Below are 19,347 nucleotides of genomic sequence, written 5' to 3'. Positions count from 1 at the left end.
AGTGCACCACTGCCCCAGAATATCCCCGTCATGGAAGAGGAGGAGGATCACAGTGGTCTTTAGGTTAAAACCCACAGGTTTCATCACAAGCACACTGGCCAACGTTTTAATGTATTTTTAAAATCTCTCTGTGAGAGACTCGATGCAGCTCCTACCATCTATCCCTCAAACTAGGCAGCAGCGTATCTGCACTTTCTCTATGATTAGTGCAGTGGATTTTTCTCCAAGTGCCGCCTTTTCTTTTTTCCTGCCTTTTTGCGGTTTCTGGCATTTCTTTTTTTGCCATTGTTCTCCCTCAAATCTTTTATTTTTTTCCTCTGAAGTTGATCCATTCTAAGAGTATTTTTCTTCCTTGTTTTCAGCTTCTTAATTGGGTAGATACGGATTAGGGCACAAGTTAATCCTGAGAAGATTCCAACTGAACATGAGAGGAAAATTTTTCACAATGAGAACAGTCAACCATTGGAATAATCTCCCCAGGGGAGTGGTCAACTCTGCCACACTGGACACTTTCAAGACTCGGCTGGATAGGGTGCTGGCCCATCTTGTTTCGACTGTGCTCTTGCCCAGAAAGGTTGGACCAGATGATCCTTGAGGTCCCTTCCAACCTGGTATTCTATGATTCTATGACTGATTACTTGACCCCACTTCTGAGCCCATGTGTGCATGTGCCTGAGAAGCGAGGGGCAGCAGGCATGCAGGTGCGAGGCATGTTGTTTGTGCCCACTTTGCTCACCCAGCATCTCTCTAAAGAGGTGGAGGGAACTGGTCTGCGTGAAAGATGGCTAATAGCACTCACATGCCTCCATCCTTCATGTAAGGGGCAGCCTGAAGAAAGGGGTTCACAGCCCACAGGGGTGCTCTTGCGCCCAGAGACAGAGACATAACAAGGACCTGCTTCCACCACTGCCCACTGTACCCTGAAAGTGAGAGAGGGAATGTACACGTGTGACTATAAGTGCTATAATCAGGGGAAATACCCTGTTTAAGTCCTATTTATACCATTCCTAGGCAAAGGGAGACCTAAAGATCTCTGCATCTTCCCTTTGCATTAATTAACTGGTTAACAAGAGCAAGATGGGACAAAGCAGAAGTGTCCTGGGCAGACCTCATTCACAACAGCTGAGTGCCAAGATGTGCATTCAGTAAATGTGTTGTCCCATTACACTGACGCTGCAGTGCTCCTTCTCCTCCACAGCCACAGCGTGGGTCAACGTATCTCCAGCCTATGCATTGGCCTATACCATCATACCTATATACTGTATACGCATGCAGCTAGCAGGCTAAGGTGTTTCAGCCTCACAGAACTGGTGGGAATTCTGATGCAGAGAACACTCTTGCCGGCAAAAGTACCTCCTGTAGAGAAAGTCTTTTTATTTGAAGTCAATTCCAAGATGATTTTTTAAAGGATTTTTCAGCCTGCTTCAGCGGGGAACTGGGACTTCTAAGCAGGTTTCAAATCTCCCTCTTCTAAAGCGTTGATAGGCTGGTACCCACTGTTTTTCACATGAAGTTTTTGCATTTTAACATTACAAAAAAGTCCTTGAACTTTAAAATTCCTCCTGCTATCACCTACTAGCAGCCAAATTTGATAAATATATCTAGAGACACACATACGCACGAATATATAGTTATAAAAGAAGAAAGAGCACTAAGAAAACTAACAAAAGCCAGGCGCAGCTCAGTGGTTCTTGCTGACTTGGTTTCTTGTACTGCCAGAGACCATTTTAAAAGGCAAATTCTCATCAGATACTGGGGAGGGAGGGAAGGGAAGGAAATTCATGACAGATTGTGCTGTGAATTCCTAAGCCTGGAGTTTTGTTTGTGATTTATCATTGCTAAGCCTTATCAACCACTGATTGAGTCTTTCCTCTCTCGGCCCTGGAGGGTGGCAGTCTCTGGTCTCCTGTGGTTCCCTCCCGGACAACCAGCTTCTCTAAATGCTAATCAGATGATACGGACCCTTCTGTGATCTTGTGAAGGGCTCTATCAGCAGTTTGGTAGAAACACCGTCATGTAAAAATGATAATCCCTTGTCATCTACGAGAGGTGTCTGCCAGGAAGCAGGGTAGAAACACAACCTCAAATGGCTTGTATATTGTCAGCTCCTACAGTTTTCCCCGTGATGTGTCGAAGTGTGGACAAATACTTACCTGACGTGGCTTGTTACAGAACTGTGGCTTTTCCAAAGAAAAGAGATGTTTTATAAGTCATGAATTTGGTTTCTTTCTTTGCTAAACTGAATTAAATTCAGCCAAAACCTATGCTGTTTCAAGACAGGATAAACTTGGCGCCAGGGTCCTAGGAACTTTAGTTTTCTCATGGAAGGTATTGTAAGCATCTACAGGCAACAGGGCCAGCAATTTCCCAACATACGAGCAAGCAAGGAAGCAGTGCTTTTACCAACACAGCTACGCAGCCAAACAGCTATTCCTCAGTGCAAACTGCCAAGCTAAGGGCAGGGGACGAATTTCACTTCTTCTCTTGAGGGACAAAGCTCCTTGTGAGGGGGTTCTGGCTGGTACAAGCGGTACGTGATCCTTCCATCACCAGCTGCTGTCCGAGCAGTCCTTGGAACAGAGGGTGACCAAAGGCTGCCTTGGGAGCTCTGTGTCTGCCCAGCATCTCCACCACGTTGCATCCACGGAGGGCTGCCTCCATGGCGTGTCATGGATAGACTTGTCCAGGCATCACCTGGGATGCAGGCTCTCTGAAGACTTCTTGCACAAACCTTGAGGGGCACTTTTCAGGTGCTCCCTCAAGCTCAGAGGGATGCAGCTCCCAGTTGTGGGCAAGTGCTCTGACCATATCAATGTAACCCGCATTGAACCAATATCCAAAATGTAATATATAATATAATATAAAAGATAATCTAAATGCTGGGCACTACCTGCCCTTCCCTTTCAGATGCCCTTCCCTACTCCGCAGGGTGCCCAGCCTCAGCAGAGGAATGGGTGGTCTGCTCCTCTCCAGTCTCAGAGGAGGGTCTGGATTGCAGCCTGGGGGCAACTGGGTCCCTGGGATAGCCCAGAGAGAGAGGAAGGCACCTTTTTGGGACTGGATCTCCCTCCAGAAACCTGCAGAGGCAACTGCATACAAATCGCCCACGGGGCTACAAGGGAAATGCCTCTCTAGCTGTGCAATTCTATTCTACTGTCTGACTACAAAAACGATGCAAAATGTAATTAATTCCTTTTTGCTATTACCATTCAGGTTAAAGCTAACTCGGCTTGTCTCATTGCATGTGCCAAAAAGTTTCAACCTGGGATCAGTCAAAAATCATTTATTGATTTGAGGTTGTTCAGTTAGCAAACAAAAACTATCCCACCCTACACCCAAAAGCACCGTGACAGCCTTAAAGCCAACCACCTGTGTGACAAGATGCCAGAAATACCCACCAACCAAGTCTGCTGAATTTAAGCTATCCGTGTAGAGATTTTCTTCTAAAATGACTAATAAATGGCAGTGTGTCAGGAACACAGAGCCAGGCCCTAACCCCAGGCCACGAGGAACCTGCTCCCTAGCCCAGGTATCACTTGTGTGAGAATTCCAGGAGGAGGTCTGCTACCTGGCTCTTGGCACACACTGTCCACCGACAGACCTCATGCAGATTCACAGCCCGTTTCTCCTCCTTCAGCTGTCTGCCCCTGGAGCACCTCATCAGCAGATTGATGGTAGCTATAGTCTCCAAGCGAGAAAAAACACCGGGGGCCTCAGGGGCAGTGCAGGGGCACCACGCTCCCCATGGTCACCGTACATTATTGGAGTGGAGTGGGTTTTAAACCAACTGCAGGACTGCTTTGATTCATTAGCGGCAAAGCAGTTTCAGATATTAATTACTGCTGGCACTGCAGGGCCAAGTTCAGTTCCCCAAGCTTTATCCAGAAGTGTAGGAGACTATGGAGATACAACCTGATATGTTTATCTTTGCGAAGCACGCTCTCTGCCTCAGTCGTGTGCCAGATGTAGCCACAGCTGCAGGAAGTTGTTTATCTGCCCTTGTGACCTCGCAGAAGTGTCGGGCGATGGTAAAATCATGTTTTTATTGAGCACCTCTTCTCTTCAACTGGAAACTCTTCACTGTCAGTTAAAATGTATTTTAAATTCCATAAGGAAGCCAAGCACTGATATTGCAGAGCTTTCTAATCCAATTATATCCTTTACTATGTGCTCGCTCTAAGAATTTATTTTGGGGAGCTGGCTTGAAAATGTTCACCTCAGTGAAAAAAACTGACTGAACACCTGTGGTAGCTACTGCTACTGGTGCCCTTTCTAGATCTTGTAAGTCTGTATATTTAGTGCTGTTTATATCTCCACATTTTATAGAAACTTAATCTATCACATTAGATGTACTGTGACATTATCCTGAAGCGTAAGGAAGATCCTAATGAGCCTTTGGCTGGGTTTTCCAGGAGTCACTCAGTGCCCCTGGGATTTCACTAAGAGGTGCACACTGAAGTTTCCTAGGTCCCTCTGAAAATTTTAGCCTTTACAGTTCTCCAAAGGCAAAAGGATACTCTGGGTCAGATAATTCTGTGGAAATAAATTTACAGCTGCAACTGACAGAGCAAGAGCATTTGTCAGTAGAGCTAGATACTAATATACATTGATTGATCAACACTACGGTGTAAGTGATAGTCCTGAGCATGGGAGAAAAAGGATTAAGCAAAATACAAGTGGTATGTATCCATCAACCTTATCACTCAGGGGAAAAAATAACAGTGTCATTAGCTAAGTTTCCAAAATAGCCCAGTTTCCTGCTTGAAAGTCAATCCTTCAGAAACAGGTTAAGCCTTCATTTTGTTATGACATGCTGGTAAAGTCACAAGGGTGCCTTTGGTCTTTTTCTGTCAACATTAACGTGCTAAGTGAAAATAATTGTTCCAATGGAAAATACTTGCTTGGCTCATAATACATTATAATTATCAGTGTTTCTTTTTAGCCGAGCAGTTGTATCTCAGGAAAGATCTTGTTTACCAAAAAAAGTGCGTAAAAGAATTTTGTAATGCTTTGTTTTCATTTTTCCTTTTACTTTTAATCACTTCATTTGAGCTGAATTTACATACCAATTTTAGTAATTGTTTATCTTTTGCATTTTTAGAATAAGCAATGCAATTAATAGTAATCTAGTCACTTGAATACTAAATCTTCCACATAACATTAAAATCAATGCACATTTATTACGCCTGCTGGTGCTGTATTCAATCAGCTGCTTCCGTCTTAGCTGGTAACTTCCAGACATTCGCAGTAGCTATGTTTAGACACATTTACTATGTGCTCATGACAAAACCACAGAGCCATAGATGCTTTAAAGCTTGGAGTAGATCCCCATAAAGATGAGGCTGCTCTTGAAGGTTTGCACTCACTGGAGATCAAATTTGAGAATTACATCATTCTTCACTGCAACCTCATTTGTTAGGACCCAGAGATAATATATTTACATTTGGATACAGACCTGATTTTCTTTTTAAGTTAATTGAAAGTGTTCTTGAAAAGCGTTGGGAGCAAATATCTTATTTAGTCACAGGGAAATGACAACTTGGGTAGGAGCAGCATAAATTCCCCACCTATTCCTATTGAGGTGCTTCATTTCTTTTTCTGAGAGTCTTCCTGATGGGGCTGAATGGGTAGGTCTGTCAGTGTAGTCATTTTGGCCTTGGAACATCTACCTAGCCTTTGGGAAAGGTGCCTGCTGAGAGCAGCCGTGCTGGCAATACCATGGTGTGGCTACTTGTGCTTAGAAGACTCAAGAATTCCTTTCACAGGGGACACCAAGTAACCATTAAAGGTCAGTAACTCCCACTTACCAGTGATACGGGGACAGACTAAGCCTACGATTAAGTTCCTCATCCAAGATCTTCTAGTTACCCAGTGGAAAATAAATCCTTATTTATTTATCTAGGCAATTAGATGACTGAATTACATAGACTTAGAGCACACACTTTTTCAAAAAAGTTAACTTGAGTCTATGCCTTGTATGAATCTTTACTTCCTAAAATCCCCTTTTCCAAAGGCAAAAGAGCTCCACTCTAGGCAAAGACATCCTCATAAAAAACTTAAAAGTGGACCTAGGGCATAATCCAGTTATTTGTGAACACAGTAGAAACCTACTGACTTCACAAAATTGTTCTCATACATACGATGTTGACACACAAGGTTTTTGAGGTTTCAATTCTACTATCAGACAATTGGGTGGACCGAATGAACTCACTGTTTTATTGAAACTAAATTGTATTCAGGTATCAATGGGGTACTAGTTGATAATTTTTTAAACATGAACTCCGGTTGCAACAGGATGACTTGTGCAATTCTTGGTCATGGTGGACACTGAGGTGGATTGAGAACTGGCTGAATGACAAGGCTCAGAGGGTTCTGATCGGCGGGGCACAGTCCAGTTGGAGGCCGGTAGTTAGTGGAGTTCCCCAGGGCTCAGTACTTGGCCCAGTCTTGTTTAACTTGTTCATCAATGACCTGGACAAGGGGACAGAGTGTACCCTCAGCAAGTTCACTGATGACACAAAACTGGGAGGAGTGGCTGATACGCCGGAAGGCTGCACTGCCATTCAGCGGGACCTGGACAGGCTGGAGAGTTGGGCAGAGAAGAACCTGATGAAATTCAACAAGGGCAAGTGTCGAGTGCTGCACCTGGGGAGGTTGAACCCCATGCACCAGTACAGGCTGGGGGCTGACCTGCTGGAAAGCAGCTCTGCCAAGAGGGACCTGGGAGTCCTGTGGATGACAAGCTGACCATGAACCAGCAATGTGCCCCTGTTGCCAAGAAGGCCAATGGTATCCTGGGGTTCGTTAAGAGGAGCGTGGCCAGCAGGGCGAGGGAGGTTCTCCTCCCCCTCTGCTCTGCCCTGGTGAGACCCCACCTGGAGCACTGGGTCCAGTTCTGGGCTCCCCGGTTCAAGAAAGATGAGGAACTGTTTGGCCCAAAGAAGAGAAGACTGAGAGGGCATCTCATCAGCATGTACAACTATCTTCAGGGTGGGTGTCACGAGGATGGAGCCAGACTCTTTGCAGTGGTGCCCAGCGCCAGGACGAGGGGCAGTGGGCACAAACCAAAGCAGAAGAGGTTCCAATTGAACGTGAGGAAGAACTTCTTCCCTTTGAGGGTGACTGAGCACTGGAACAGGCTGCCCAGGGGGGCAACCCTTGCCATTCTGTGATTCTGTGAGTAGGAAGGTTAGATTTCTTCTCTGTCTGGCATGGATGAAATTGCTGCCAGAACAGCGGGATTCATTCTGGTGCTCACAATCAAAGAGCGATTCTGCTTGATTGAAAGAGATTCAAAGAACGGCCATAAAGAAAGTATGTATGATGTCTTTCACAGACAGAGGCAAGTGGTGGTTCTCATCTAAATTGATAAGTAAGAACGGGGATGATTTGATCACAGGTTCACACACTTGTGTTGAGTCTACAAGCAGGATTTTTAAATGGATAGGAGACCAAGGTATAAGAAGTCCACAGAGTGAGAAGGTGAAGCCACACAAATTCAAATCAGAAATAAAAGTGCAATCTCTTTACCTGTGAGGATTACTAATCACTGGAACAACTTATCAAAGGCTGTAGGAATTCTCCACCACTGAAAATTTGTAAGTCAAGAGTAACTGTCCTTTTTTTTCCTAAAAGATGTCCTAGGTCAAACTTTCATGGAAGTCCCACATCTTTGCTGGGGTAGAAGGAGGTCTGTATGCTCACAGCAGCTTCAGAGTCCATGGCACTGTCAAAACTGAAGTCACCAAGACTCATTTTGATTAGAATTATTTAAAATGCCATATAAGGAACAAGTAAAAACAGAAACAGAAATGATCTATTTATTCTTTTCTCAATTAAATATCACGGAAGTGTACACATTTTCACAAAACATTCCACCTGAAATGAATCCAGAAAAGTGCTCCTAAGTGCACCATCGGGAAATTTTGGCCAGTTCTAGCTTCAAAAATATAGCTTGAGGGCTCTGTGCTTGCTGTTCCTTTTTCTGTACAAACCTCCAGTTGGGAGCAAGTTGAAAAAACTCGGGGCTGGACTCTGTAGGCAACTTATAAGGCATAAAAGTCATAAAACAATAGAGGTGATATTTTATATGTGGCATCACTAATGTTCAACAGCTTCTTTAAACATGAACATTTCTAAAAAATGAGTGTTCTGATCTCTTTTTTGTTATTTTGTTTCATTAAGAAACAGTTTAACATTTGAACAGACCGTTTTATGTCTCCTCCTGAGATTTATCTTTTCAAGTCTCTATGGTCTATATTTCTTTTGTTCACACCATAAATCTAGGTTCCAAGCCAGATATTTGTAATAAGTCTATAAAGAAAACAGAAAGAGGTGTGGTAAGTTTATCAGCTTGAGCCACACATTTAAGTTTCTGGTGTACATAAAAATTCCAGACTTAAGTCTTTTGACTCTCCCTTCCAAAACATTTCCTGTATGGTTTTAAAAAAAAGAGAGAGAGAGAGAGAGAAAGAGAGAGGGAGGTTTTTGCACAGGAAAGACACACAAATACAATTCAATTTTTTAAAAAAAGCTCTGATAGCAGAATTTATTGGATCCTCAGCAGCAGTACGTTTAGACCAGCCCCACTGCAGGACCCATCAACCACACCTGATTTTCAAAGCAGAAAGAATGGAGGTAAGTAAGAAGCAATGGTATTTCTTGCTAAGATTTATGCCTGTTCATTTCCAATGAGAAATAAAGAAAGAATCTCCTTCTGTTTCTCTGGGAGCATACAGGGGGGTCGGGACAGACCAAACCAAAGCTCCTGCAAGGCTCGGTGCTGCTGGTGGGCAGGAGTGGGATCGCACAATGTCAGTCCCACAAACAGGAATCCAAAACGCCAGGGTGGAAAAATTAGCACTGCAGAGAAACCCCTTTGTTTTTTCTCCCTGGCATCTCAAAAATCCTGTGTCATAACAGCTTAGTACTAGTCACAGAAAGACTCGAGGAATTAACAGAGAACTACGTAGCGTTATTTTCGTTTCCTCCTAAGTAGCCTCTTCTAATTCATCAGATCACTTTCCAAGTCTCTTCAGATATAAGTGGAAACAAATGCCACACACAGATAAAAGAAAGGAACCAAGCAGAGAAAAACATCCATTGTCACAGCATTTTTAGGTGTGATGAACGCCAAAGCCTCCTCTCCAGCACAGGCATCACTCCACCACGGGTGGCTGGAAGTTAAGCCATCCTTTTCCTGAAGCCTGCCAACAAGTTGGAAGGTGCTGATTCCTTTAGGAGGTGAATTAGGCAGGACTGCAGGCTAAAATTGTCCAGATCAGGGTGGAATGAAAAACTAGAAGTTAGATGCATGTTTCCTCAGCCAAGCTGGATTTTCAGAGGAGTTCACTGGGCGGGTTGGGAGTTCAACTTAACCAAAGAGGTGGCCTTGGTAGAAAATGCCAAATCTGGAGATTTCCACCAGACTCTCTGATCATTGAGCACTGGTAGGCAGAGATACTGTTAAAACTGATTCTTCCAGAGGAAAAGAGGAAGCAAGTGCCGTTGCCTCCTGGACACCAGGTCAGGCAGGGGCTGAGGGCAAGCAGAAGGACTCGGCACGAGTGTTGCACAGACGGTCCCATCAAAATGGAGGACTGATGAGCAGCAAGCTGGCCACTCAGTGGGGCTTCATAGTTCTCACATATGCTGCTCATGACAGCTCTGACTATCATGCTAATAAATACAAATAAGGTCCTAAGCTTAACTCTATCCCTGTTCAGCAAAGCCACTTAAGCTTGGGTTTAATCCTTTGCTGAATAGGGACAGGCTCCTAAGTCAGCTGCAAGATAACTGAATTTGAAGGATCAGGGGGAGTCACTCTCACTCAGTTAGAGCTGTGATGTGCCACGGTCTGCCCTCTTGGCCAGCAGTGTTCATGCACCTCACCAGGCCAGTCCACCGGGCGCAGACCCATCACATACGACACCCAGTGCTTCTGTCCCTACCTCTCTCTCAATGAGAGCAGGAGACAGGGTCACTCACACCCTTCTGAAATGGCGTAAATGACTGGCAGTCCAGGAGAGGTCTTTGTCACTTATTCCCCTGTGCCCTGTCTACCCTGAGCGCTGGCTTGGTCAAGCCAGCCTGGAAGGTTTTGTGATCCTACCGTGGCTGTATTGCTTCTTGCATTTATGGGCTGCATGGTTGGAAAGAAAAACTAAATTTTTTACATACTGGTCCAAATTGCTACCATTTTCATCCTTGCCTTTTTAAATAGTATTCTGTATGTAAAGCACAGCGGAGCAATGAGTATAGCAGAGCCAGCGCATTGCTTTATGCTCCTGGCATGAAGGGCAGAGGCACATGCAAGCAACATGTCCCTACTGCTCTGACAGTCGTCTTGTTGCTCTCATTTCAAGGGTTTGAAAGCCTGTCAGGGTAAGACTTTAACACAGCCCAGAAATCAGCAGTCTGGATAGCGCAGACTGCATCTCCTCCTAGGTAACAGTGCCAGCCCCGTGTGATCTCAGCTTTGTTTTGAGTCCGGACAATAAGAATATTTATTAACTGCTGTCTCGATTGCTGAACAGCACACAATGAATCTGGTGAGTAAGTCGTGACGTTAGCCAAAGCTGCTTGCAGTATCTGAACACAAAGGCTGAGATTATTTATCGTCAGAGACCCCACATGCCTCAGTCATATCCACCCGCTCATAACCGTTTATTTTTCTAGCCTCTAGTTCAGAAAGCAACAGAACAGCCTGTCAGTGCAAATCTGTAGGTAAGGCACTACAAGTAATTAACTTGTGGGTGACCTTTTATTTGCTTTTACCACTTCTAATTTTTTTTTTTTAATTATTTTGCCCAGCCGTGCACACAAGTGCGAATGAAGCAGGTACCAGCATGCTTGCCTAGCTGTATCACAAGAAGCCTTTCTGGCTTCCCATGTGTCTATCAAACCGAGAAGACTATTTCCACTGGGAGAAGCTGCAGTGTATTTTTAAAATTGGTGTCAACCCCCAGCTCCCCTCATTTGGCTGCTGCTATTTTAAGAGATTTGCCGCTTAACTCTGTGCTTCTGACTCAGGAGCCAATCCCGCACAGTCATGCCTATGACAGATCCAGTAGGTAAGGCAAGCTCAGCTCTCCTACCTAAGAATCACCAGATATTTAACACCAATTAACTGCATCTGAACATGCTTGCAGCACGCAGTGCTCTTCAGGCACTGTTTCTGTCTCGGCTGCAGTCAATATTTATTACAATTCTACAGGGGTTTGTAGCATTAAGCCTCTAATACATATTTATTGAGAAAATTACTAATAACACTTTCCTGATAAATATTTGCTGGAGATTTTCTGTCAGGAAGCACACGGGGGGAAAAAAAACCTTTAGAAATCTGTTACTCAAAAAAAGTCAATTAGAAAAACAAGCCAAGACAAAAATTAATCAAACAATTGGCAAAAAGGAGTATACAAAATTAAGCTTATGCCAACAAGGGAAGAAGTACAGAGCGAAGCAAGGGTATGCCAGAATAAAAGAAGATGTGCAAGCTAAAGGGGAGCTGACTCTGTTCCCACTCCCAGTTTCATTCAGAACTAGACTGGGATTTGTAACCGAAAGCTACAGGTAAAATTAATTTCCTTTGAATAAAATCACATTCTCTTGCAGAGAGACACTTTCATTTGGAAATACTGTGAAGCCAGCGCTAGTTTGTCTCATTTCCACCCGCACATCAGACTGAAAGCTTGAGCTCAGATGTATTTAGGATCAAGTCCTGCTAAGATAACTCAACAGTTTGAAGCACAAATCATATACTCTTAGCACAGACCTTACATGCTATCTATGCTATCACCTTTTTGCCCTTTATAACAATGTGTGAATACTTGTATTCATATGGAAACAAACACGCTAAATTATCTTTCAGATATTGCACTGAGTTAATCAGGAAGAGTTAATTTGCCAGAATGATATTTATACAATAAGGATAAATGGAAAAAATTTGAATATTCATAAACAGCTTTCATTTCCCCTGTGACATGTTTAAGTTTAGCAACACAAATGATTTTCTACAGCTGTTTTTACAGCTGTTAACTGTACTTAGTAGTTGAAAATCTGAATTTCTTTCTAGTCACAGGTCATGGGCAGTAAGGGTTCATTGAGCCGCTGTATCTTTCCCAAGGCAGGATCACCGGTAAGTATGAGCAGATACATGAACAAAGCCTATGTCTTCATGTTATGGCACAACTCAGCAAAACACAGATAACATATGGAAAAAAATACACATCTGCATTTTGGGACACGGCAATAGCCTGGCATTTTCCAACCTAGCGTTTGCCTTGATGAAGCAAGCAGTAGCATCTCTGGAACACAGGCACTTTCCTTAGCCTCCCATACCGAGGGACAGGTACCCACTCCAGATGAGCTCATTTGAGAAGGTGTTTCTGCTTCTCAGTAATAGCATTCCCATAACACAGGACAAATGCCCTGGTATGGCACATCATGTATCTGAAACAAACTCAGTGGCATTCACCATTCTCTATGTTCACAACATTGCAATATGAAATGGGGAGTATCTTCTTTCCAAATGGGGCCATATGGATATTTGAGATGTGACCAGATCCACAGTCACATCTTGAACCTGCCTTTATCTAGGAACACCAAAGCATGAGGATTTCTTTTTTTCTCCATGGCAGATGAAATCTCAGAGTTAGAAAACAGGTTCTACATAATAAAGAGCAAATTCATAGCCAAGATTATTCTACAACACATTTTAGGAAAAAAAAAATGGTAGTTTTCAGTCCTTGTTGCTGTGAATGACTTGGCTAACGAGTGGTAGAAGAGCAATTACCCAAGCTATGCTCTCCATGACCTCTATGGACCATACGCAGGCTCTGTTCAACGGCCACTGTAGAATTTCTCCAAGCTGTGTAAGTCAAATAAACTGCTGGTCATGCTCACACAGGTTATGGCTTGGTTGCCCTGGCGTTTGGCCACACACAGGCCATGTTTTCAGGCTGGCCCTCTGAATGAAAAGCAACCTCAAAACGGAAAGGAGCCACAGACTGGTCCACAAGATGTGGTGTAGACAAAGTCTTTCTCTTCAGATAGTTTTGAAGCAACTTTTATCCTCCTGGAACACTTTTACAGCCCCAGAGAACAGCAGCTATGTCCTAAACTCCCTTCTGTTCCCCAGACGATTCTTATGAAACAGGTACCTGCATTAAAATACTTTCCATCCACAGTCCCAGAGGGAGTAGAAAAGGGCCACTAACGCAATCCATTTCCATGGAATGCAAAAAGCAGCGTATAAGAAGGTCTTTGTTTCCTTGAGGAAATTTCGACCCTTCCCAACTGTAAGTTATAAATGTTGCTGTTACCTTTCCCATTGCCTGCCAAGTTTATGTAGAGCTTTCCCTCTTCAGCTGATAGCCCTGTTAAAACTAACTGCCCTCCATAGCTTTTATCAGCATTGGTCTTTCTCCTCTGGCAGGCAGTCGGTGCCCCTGAACTCTCAACTCTTGTATTTGAGTCTGAAAGCTTCAACAGGAATCTCGGGGAAAAACATTTTTTGAACCTGTGCCTGAATGCAGTCTCCCTATTCCAGGAAAACCCCGATCATTTTGCAAGCAAATAGGTTCTGGCATATTTCTAAAATAATGTAAAATGATATACAGAAGACAGAGACAGGTGAGTATGTCTTTCATAAATCCTTTGAGGATTTTGGTACAGAGTCAGACAATTATTTCCTACTATTAAGGGTCTGAATTCTGCTCCTGCCAAGCCCTAGGGATGTATCATGGACCGGTGCCCTTTGACAAAGAAAGTATTAATGATTCACCCCCGAGAATTTTAAGTCATCTTCCCTGCTCTCATTTTAACCATAACTTACCTATAATCCTAAGCAAAGTTGTATTTATTTTTCATTAAAGCTATTCTGCAAATCAAAATGATTCAAGTGATAATTATGAGCTTTAGGTAGTTTTCTCCCTTACAAAGTTCCTTAGATAATGATAGTTTTTATAAAATCCAAATGCAGGTTCAGATAGCAAACAACTTGCCCAGCCTTAGCCTTCACAGCACATGACCCATGCCTGCGATCAATACCATATCATACAAGCTGTAATAAAGCTGCTTTTATTCTCAGGGTGAAACTCCAAACTGTCTCAGATTCCAAGTTGACTATGTCGGCAAGCTACTTGCTAGCAGTGATCAGTGAAAACTCAGCAGCTAATATAGCTGAATAGTTAATAAATCATATATCGTAGTATCACGGCTCCAAGAGATGTAGAAGTCACACCTGGAAGTCTATGGATCCATGTGCATGAATTATGCATTAAGAGCTATGCAAACATAACAGTGTTTATGCCAGGAGCACAGCACTGATCCTACATGGGAGCTCTCGTCTTATCAGAGAATAATTTCTGCTTTCCGTCAGCTAGTGGAAACACATTTTCTAATTTGAAAGCCAAGGGCACGTAGTGATCCTTGAATGGTGGGAAGTGCATTTCAGTGCAAGTTTCTCACATCTCCAAGCACACTTTTTTTGTGCTCTGTGATTTATGTTTTCTTGGCCCCAGTATCTTGGTATTATCTTACAATGACTAAAACCAGTAGAGCACAGGCTACCATTATTAACCTTCAAAATGTAGCAATCTGTTGGCTTTCTTGGTTTATTTTCCCACAAATCACAGAAGTGTGTGACTTTATCCCATTATGCTAATTAGCTGAATCAAGGAATGTTTTACTAATTAAAGTTCATAGGCCCACCGGTACTGACCAACTTAATTAACATAGATAACGTCCTATAACTGAGTAATCTAGATTTTAGGGTCCTCACCCATATTGGCTTTAAGCATGTTCAAAAAGGTCTGAAGGAGAGTGGCCTCGATTTGTACTTTCAAGGTTGCCCTTACCCTAAATTCGCATCGAACCCTGTCTTGCAGAGATTACCAAGATGCCCACCTGTAGTTATTTTACTCACAAAGCTTTTGGGGCTTCATTATCAAATTAAAATCTTCCTTGGAAAAAAGAAATCTGAACAAAGCAGCCAGCAAAAAGTATCTGAGGAACTGAATAATTTCCCTAGTCTCCCTTATAAATTTAAAAATAAACCAAAATCATCACATAAAATCAGTGGGTAAGTCCAGAGTTGCTGTGAAATCTGCTCTGGGCTAGTCAGTAAACTATGCTGGTTTTTGTCATTGAATAATGGGATGGTCTGAGCTGGAAATCTCTGAAGCAGACCTTTGCTCTCCCACCCCTACAGGCATTTCACAAAGCGCTATCGGACATCATGGTCCACTGTGGTCCACACAAGTCTAGCTTCATGGTACATAAATTGGAGCTCTGATCTGTTCTCTCCAGCATTTTCTGTATGGTTCAGCCAAGCCTTGACCCTCTTTCCCACCTTTTGCACAGCATCTTTTCAGGCCTGCTCTCCGTTCTCCTTGGTGAACAAGATTTGTTATAAGTGATGTCTCAGAACAGCGTATAAACTGTCTTGGCAGGTTTCCTTTAACAGGCAGGAAAAGCAACGCAGTTACATTAACAGGTAACTCCCCTGCATGGTCCAGGCCTTTGTGGAAAAGTGCTTTTTTTTATCAAGGTGAAAGCCTCTTTGCATGACAGTCATCAAACCAACTCTCGATCCAGGGGCATACATAATTTATACCCACTTTTATTCTGGATCCTTCAAGATTCTCTTTCCATCAGGAGAATCTTCACCAGGGAGGACAATTCAGCTCAATAGCTGAGACATCTGCGTTTAGGAAGAAAAAAACCCTGGCACTCCAGGGGTACCTGTCTCCATCAGTTATATTAGGAACCCACTTAACATGTTTCAGCTAGATACCTCATTTTAGATGGGTAAAACTAGGGAAGTTGAACTCCACCCATCAAGATGGAATAAGTGTCAGGGAGCCGAAACCAAATATATGCCACAAAAAGCTTAACACACAACCGCAAATGTTTGCAATTGTCAAATTACAAAGCCCACAGATGGTGTCGGCATAGCCACTGTTGCAAACCGCTAACGCCAGGAGGGGCTGCGAGGTGAGAGCCCCGCAGAGCCGCGGGTGGAAGGATGCTCGGAGGATGCTCGGGGACCGCTCGGGGACCTCCCGGGCAGCAGGAGCCGGAGCCCAGCGCAGGGCGGGAGGGCTTCGGGGGAACCGAAGAGCGCTGGTGCCACCTACAGGGAACCATGCGCCTAAAAAGTGGGAAAATCATTACTGCACACAGGGGAAATACAGTGTGCCACAGATGTCCAGCGCTGGGGAAAAAAATTCCTAGAGAGAAGGGCTCTTACTGCTGTACAAAAAAAAATTATACACAATTATGAGAAGAAGCAGTGTACAACTTACACCTTCTCCTAAACATAACTTGTGAATATAGAAGATATTTTTAAGACAACTGACTGCCAATTCCTCTCTCCTTCAAGCCATTTCCCAGCCTCACAGCTGTATTCCTTCCCTTCTTCCTCCAATTATCTGAACTCTGAGGAAATAGCCGGCAAATGGACCACATCTGGAGGTCAGATCCTGCTTCCCTGTGCTGCTGTAGCACCGTCTGTGGCTGGAGCCAGCTGGCGGGGTGGGTGCCTCGGGCCTCCAGAGAGCACCGACTCCATGGCCAAGAAAGCCTCAGGGATGCAACTTCACAGCCCCTCTGCTGACCCCCAGCTTTGCCGAATGACCCACCTGAAGCATCACATTTGCCTGTGGAACTTACAACTGCTCTGCGTTACAGAGGGAAAAGAACCAGCACCCACAAGCAAAGGAAGGACTGGTGCATAAATATAAGTCACTGCCTTTCTTCCACCATTAAATCTGCGACTTGCAACCTATGGTTCACTGGGGTAGCTGCAGCGGTGATGACATCTCATGGGGACACTGTGGGGTTTGGTAGGGAGTTGCTGATGGGTGGACTCTGCAGCTGTTTCGTAGGAGATTGAAGTAATTTTTGAGCAAGTGTTGACCAAAACAGTGCTTTTCTCACTCTTAAGCTGCTGCATGTGGTCCCTGCCACAGGCTGGTCTGCAGGCACAGCTTTCACACTGTGGATTTTACTTGCCCCGCAGGGAACCCCACATGCTGGCAGTGCTGGAGCCAAGGAATAAGACAGATACTAAAAGGGATCTGCTCTGTCTGTTACAGCTGTACTTCTCAGGCACTCATTTCTCTCCCTTCCCACCTATATATCCTGGTAGAGTGCAGAGCAAGACTTGGCTTGTGCCGACTAAATCCCTCTTTGCCTGGCTTTGCTAGGAATGTTGCAGTCAATGCAACACGGACAGAGACACAGGGTGCCAAGGAGAAATAGTGGCTTGATCCTACCGTGCACTATGGACCCATGCATAGAGCCTTTCTGTTCTCTGTTCCTTAATGAAAGGTTAATTGATGGCAAAGTTATTTGACACTAAGTGTCTGCTAGTTCACTGACCTCCATAAGAGCTGTACCTCCAAGGCTCTGGGTTAGTTAAAATTACGAGATGACTGAAGTGCCAAAAAGTTGGGTACCTGTCACCCCAAAGGGGAACATGGCAAGATGCGCCACGTGTCTCCGGGTGCCTGTCCTCTGGAGCCTTCCTGTCTTGTCATCAGCTCCATCGCCCAGCAGCATGCCTGTAGGCCCTTTAGTCACCACTGTATCACAGGCACCCTAACAGCCACATTCCTTATCCTTAGCTTTAAAAACGCCCCCAAAGGCCAAACTGCTGCACAGAAAAATGTAACTTGGGTGCAGCAGAAACCAAGGACCTGCTCAATATGCTGCAGGGCCATGACATATACCCATCTGGGAGTCTTCAGACTATGATTTCATGAGAATAGCATCCACACTGGCCACCAAAATTGCTGAGCAAAACTATTGTAAGTTTTTAAAGTTTACTGTTCAGGCAAAGGAATGACCCTTGTTACAGGCCGGACTGTTGTTCTCCCTTGCCTCATCTGTTTTGTGAGAGCGGCAAGAGGCCCAGCCTGCAGAGGCAAGGCTGCCACGCATCTCCTTCATGTTTCAGAGAGGAGCTGAGGCTGAAAAGAAAGACGTACGTCTGCCATGCTTCAGACACACCGCAGGAGCAGCCAGCCTCCAGCTCTAGCATGCAGCCCAAGAGGACACAGTGCCTCCAGTCAAGCCCTGCAGAAGCACCTCGCCAGTGTGGCCTGCAGGCTGTCGCGGGGGGCTCCCATGCCGTCGCTGTTGGCAAAACAGATGTGGTGCTCCCTGCTTACAGGCGGCCTGCCCTGCCCGAACTAGTCACCGCGGCAGCACTTTGGAAAAGTGGTCCTGTGGGACGCAGGGCCCCCCACCCTCGCCTGCTCCTCCCTCCCACCTCCCAAAAATGCCCACCCACATGCCTGGTATCACCATCTCCTGCTAATCACCCAAAACATACCCTTGAAATCCCCGAACCAGATTTAGAATTCAGTTATGCTGAATTGACAACAGAACTAAACTGAGCTCCAAACCTTGACATAGAGATTATATTGACTTTAAAATACTTATTATAACACCTTATGCAGATATAACTGGAGAGCTACCAACATATGTTTGGGCAGAAAATCTGAACTCCAATAATTTTTTCCCAGAGCAATGTTATTGATGCCATGAGTGCTTCAGCTGAGCATGTGCTGCTTTGCAGGATTCACCGATAAAGTGGATTAACACAGCCATACATGCCAAAATAATTTAGGGAGCGGTAAGACCTCTGTTTAGGAAAGTACCTTGGTAAAATTTAAACATTTTCTTTCAATCAAGCCTGATCTACATCAGAAAAAAAAGATACTCTGTGGGTTTTGTAGCTGGTGGGGATGCAATTGAAGTGCTTATGACTTGGAAATGCAGTCCAACCATTTTTTCCTGAGAATCCTGACTTAAAATCTTATTTTACTCTAGAGCATTAATAAGGACCAGCATAACTATGCCACACTAAGCATCCTGACTTTTCTCCCATGTATGTTATGGGAACTTATGAAAACTTATGAAAAGTTTGAAGTATCTTTTGGTATCTGCTTGGAGGCAGTGAGTCAGACAACTGGCTCAGTAGTATTAGGTCGGGATAAATCAACGCCCGAACGCCTGTCAAGTAATGCTCGGCTTACGAAGGGAAGGCTTGACCTGCATCCCCGCATGCATGCAAGAGGGATGCGGGTAGGACATTTTTCACTGGGGGCTGAAGGGAACCGTCTCCCTTTGGTGCCAAGCTGGTTTGGCTTCTTGATTTCTCAGGCCAAAAAAAAAGGCAAAGAAAGGCTTTCCTTTCTGGTCACGACACAACCTGTAATATTACTGAATTCTGAAATTCCGAATATGGCACACCCCCCCATGTAATGCGAAGGAGGTGGCTGACAGGTAAGCACGCGATTGAGATGAGCCCCGACACGGGCGCTCGGCGGGGTCACC

General features: G+C 44.4%; 1 protein-coding gene across 1 annotated transcript in view; it reads right to left on the bottom strand.

Annotated features, from left to right (window-relative positions):
- Positions 1–17,565, bottom strand: part of KDR (kinase insert domain receptor) — a 90,595-nt gene extending 73,030 nt beyond the window's left edge. Inside the window, exons 1-3 of the mRNA XM_035897734.1 lie at positions 17,463–17,565; positions 15,932–16,135; positions 800–920 (exon numbers count right to left, since the gene is read on the bottom strand). Coding sequence (XP_035753627.1) covers positions 800–920; positions 15,932–16,135; positions 17,463–17,565 — 428 coding nt within the window. The remainder of the gene's footprint in view (positions 1–799; positions 921–15,931; positions 16,136–17,462) is intronic.
- Between the last annotated feature and the right edge of the window lie 1,782 nt (positions 17,566–19,347).

The sequence above is a fragment of the Egretta garzetta genome, unplaced genomic scaffold (assembly GCF_000687185.1).
Source record: "Egretta garzetta isolate BGI_Z169 unplaced genomic scaffold, ASM68718v1 scaffold46, whole genome shotgun sequence".
Lineage (NCBI taxonomy): Eukaryota > Metazoa > Chordata > Aves > Pelecaniformes > Ardeidae > Egretta > Egretta garzetta.
Note: the sequence above shows the minus strand (reverse complement) of the source record. Positions and strands in the feature narration are given on the sequence as shown.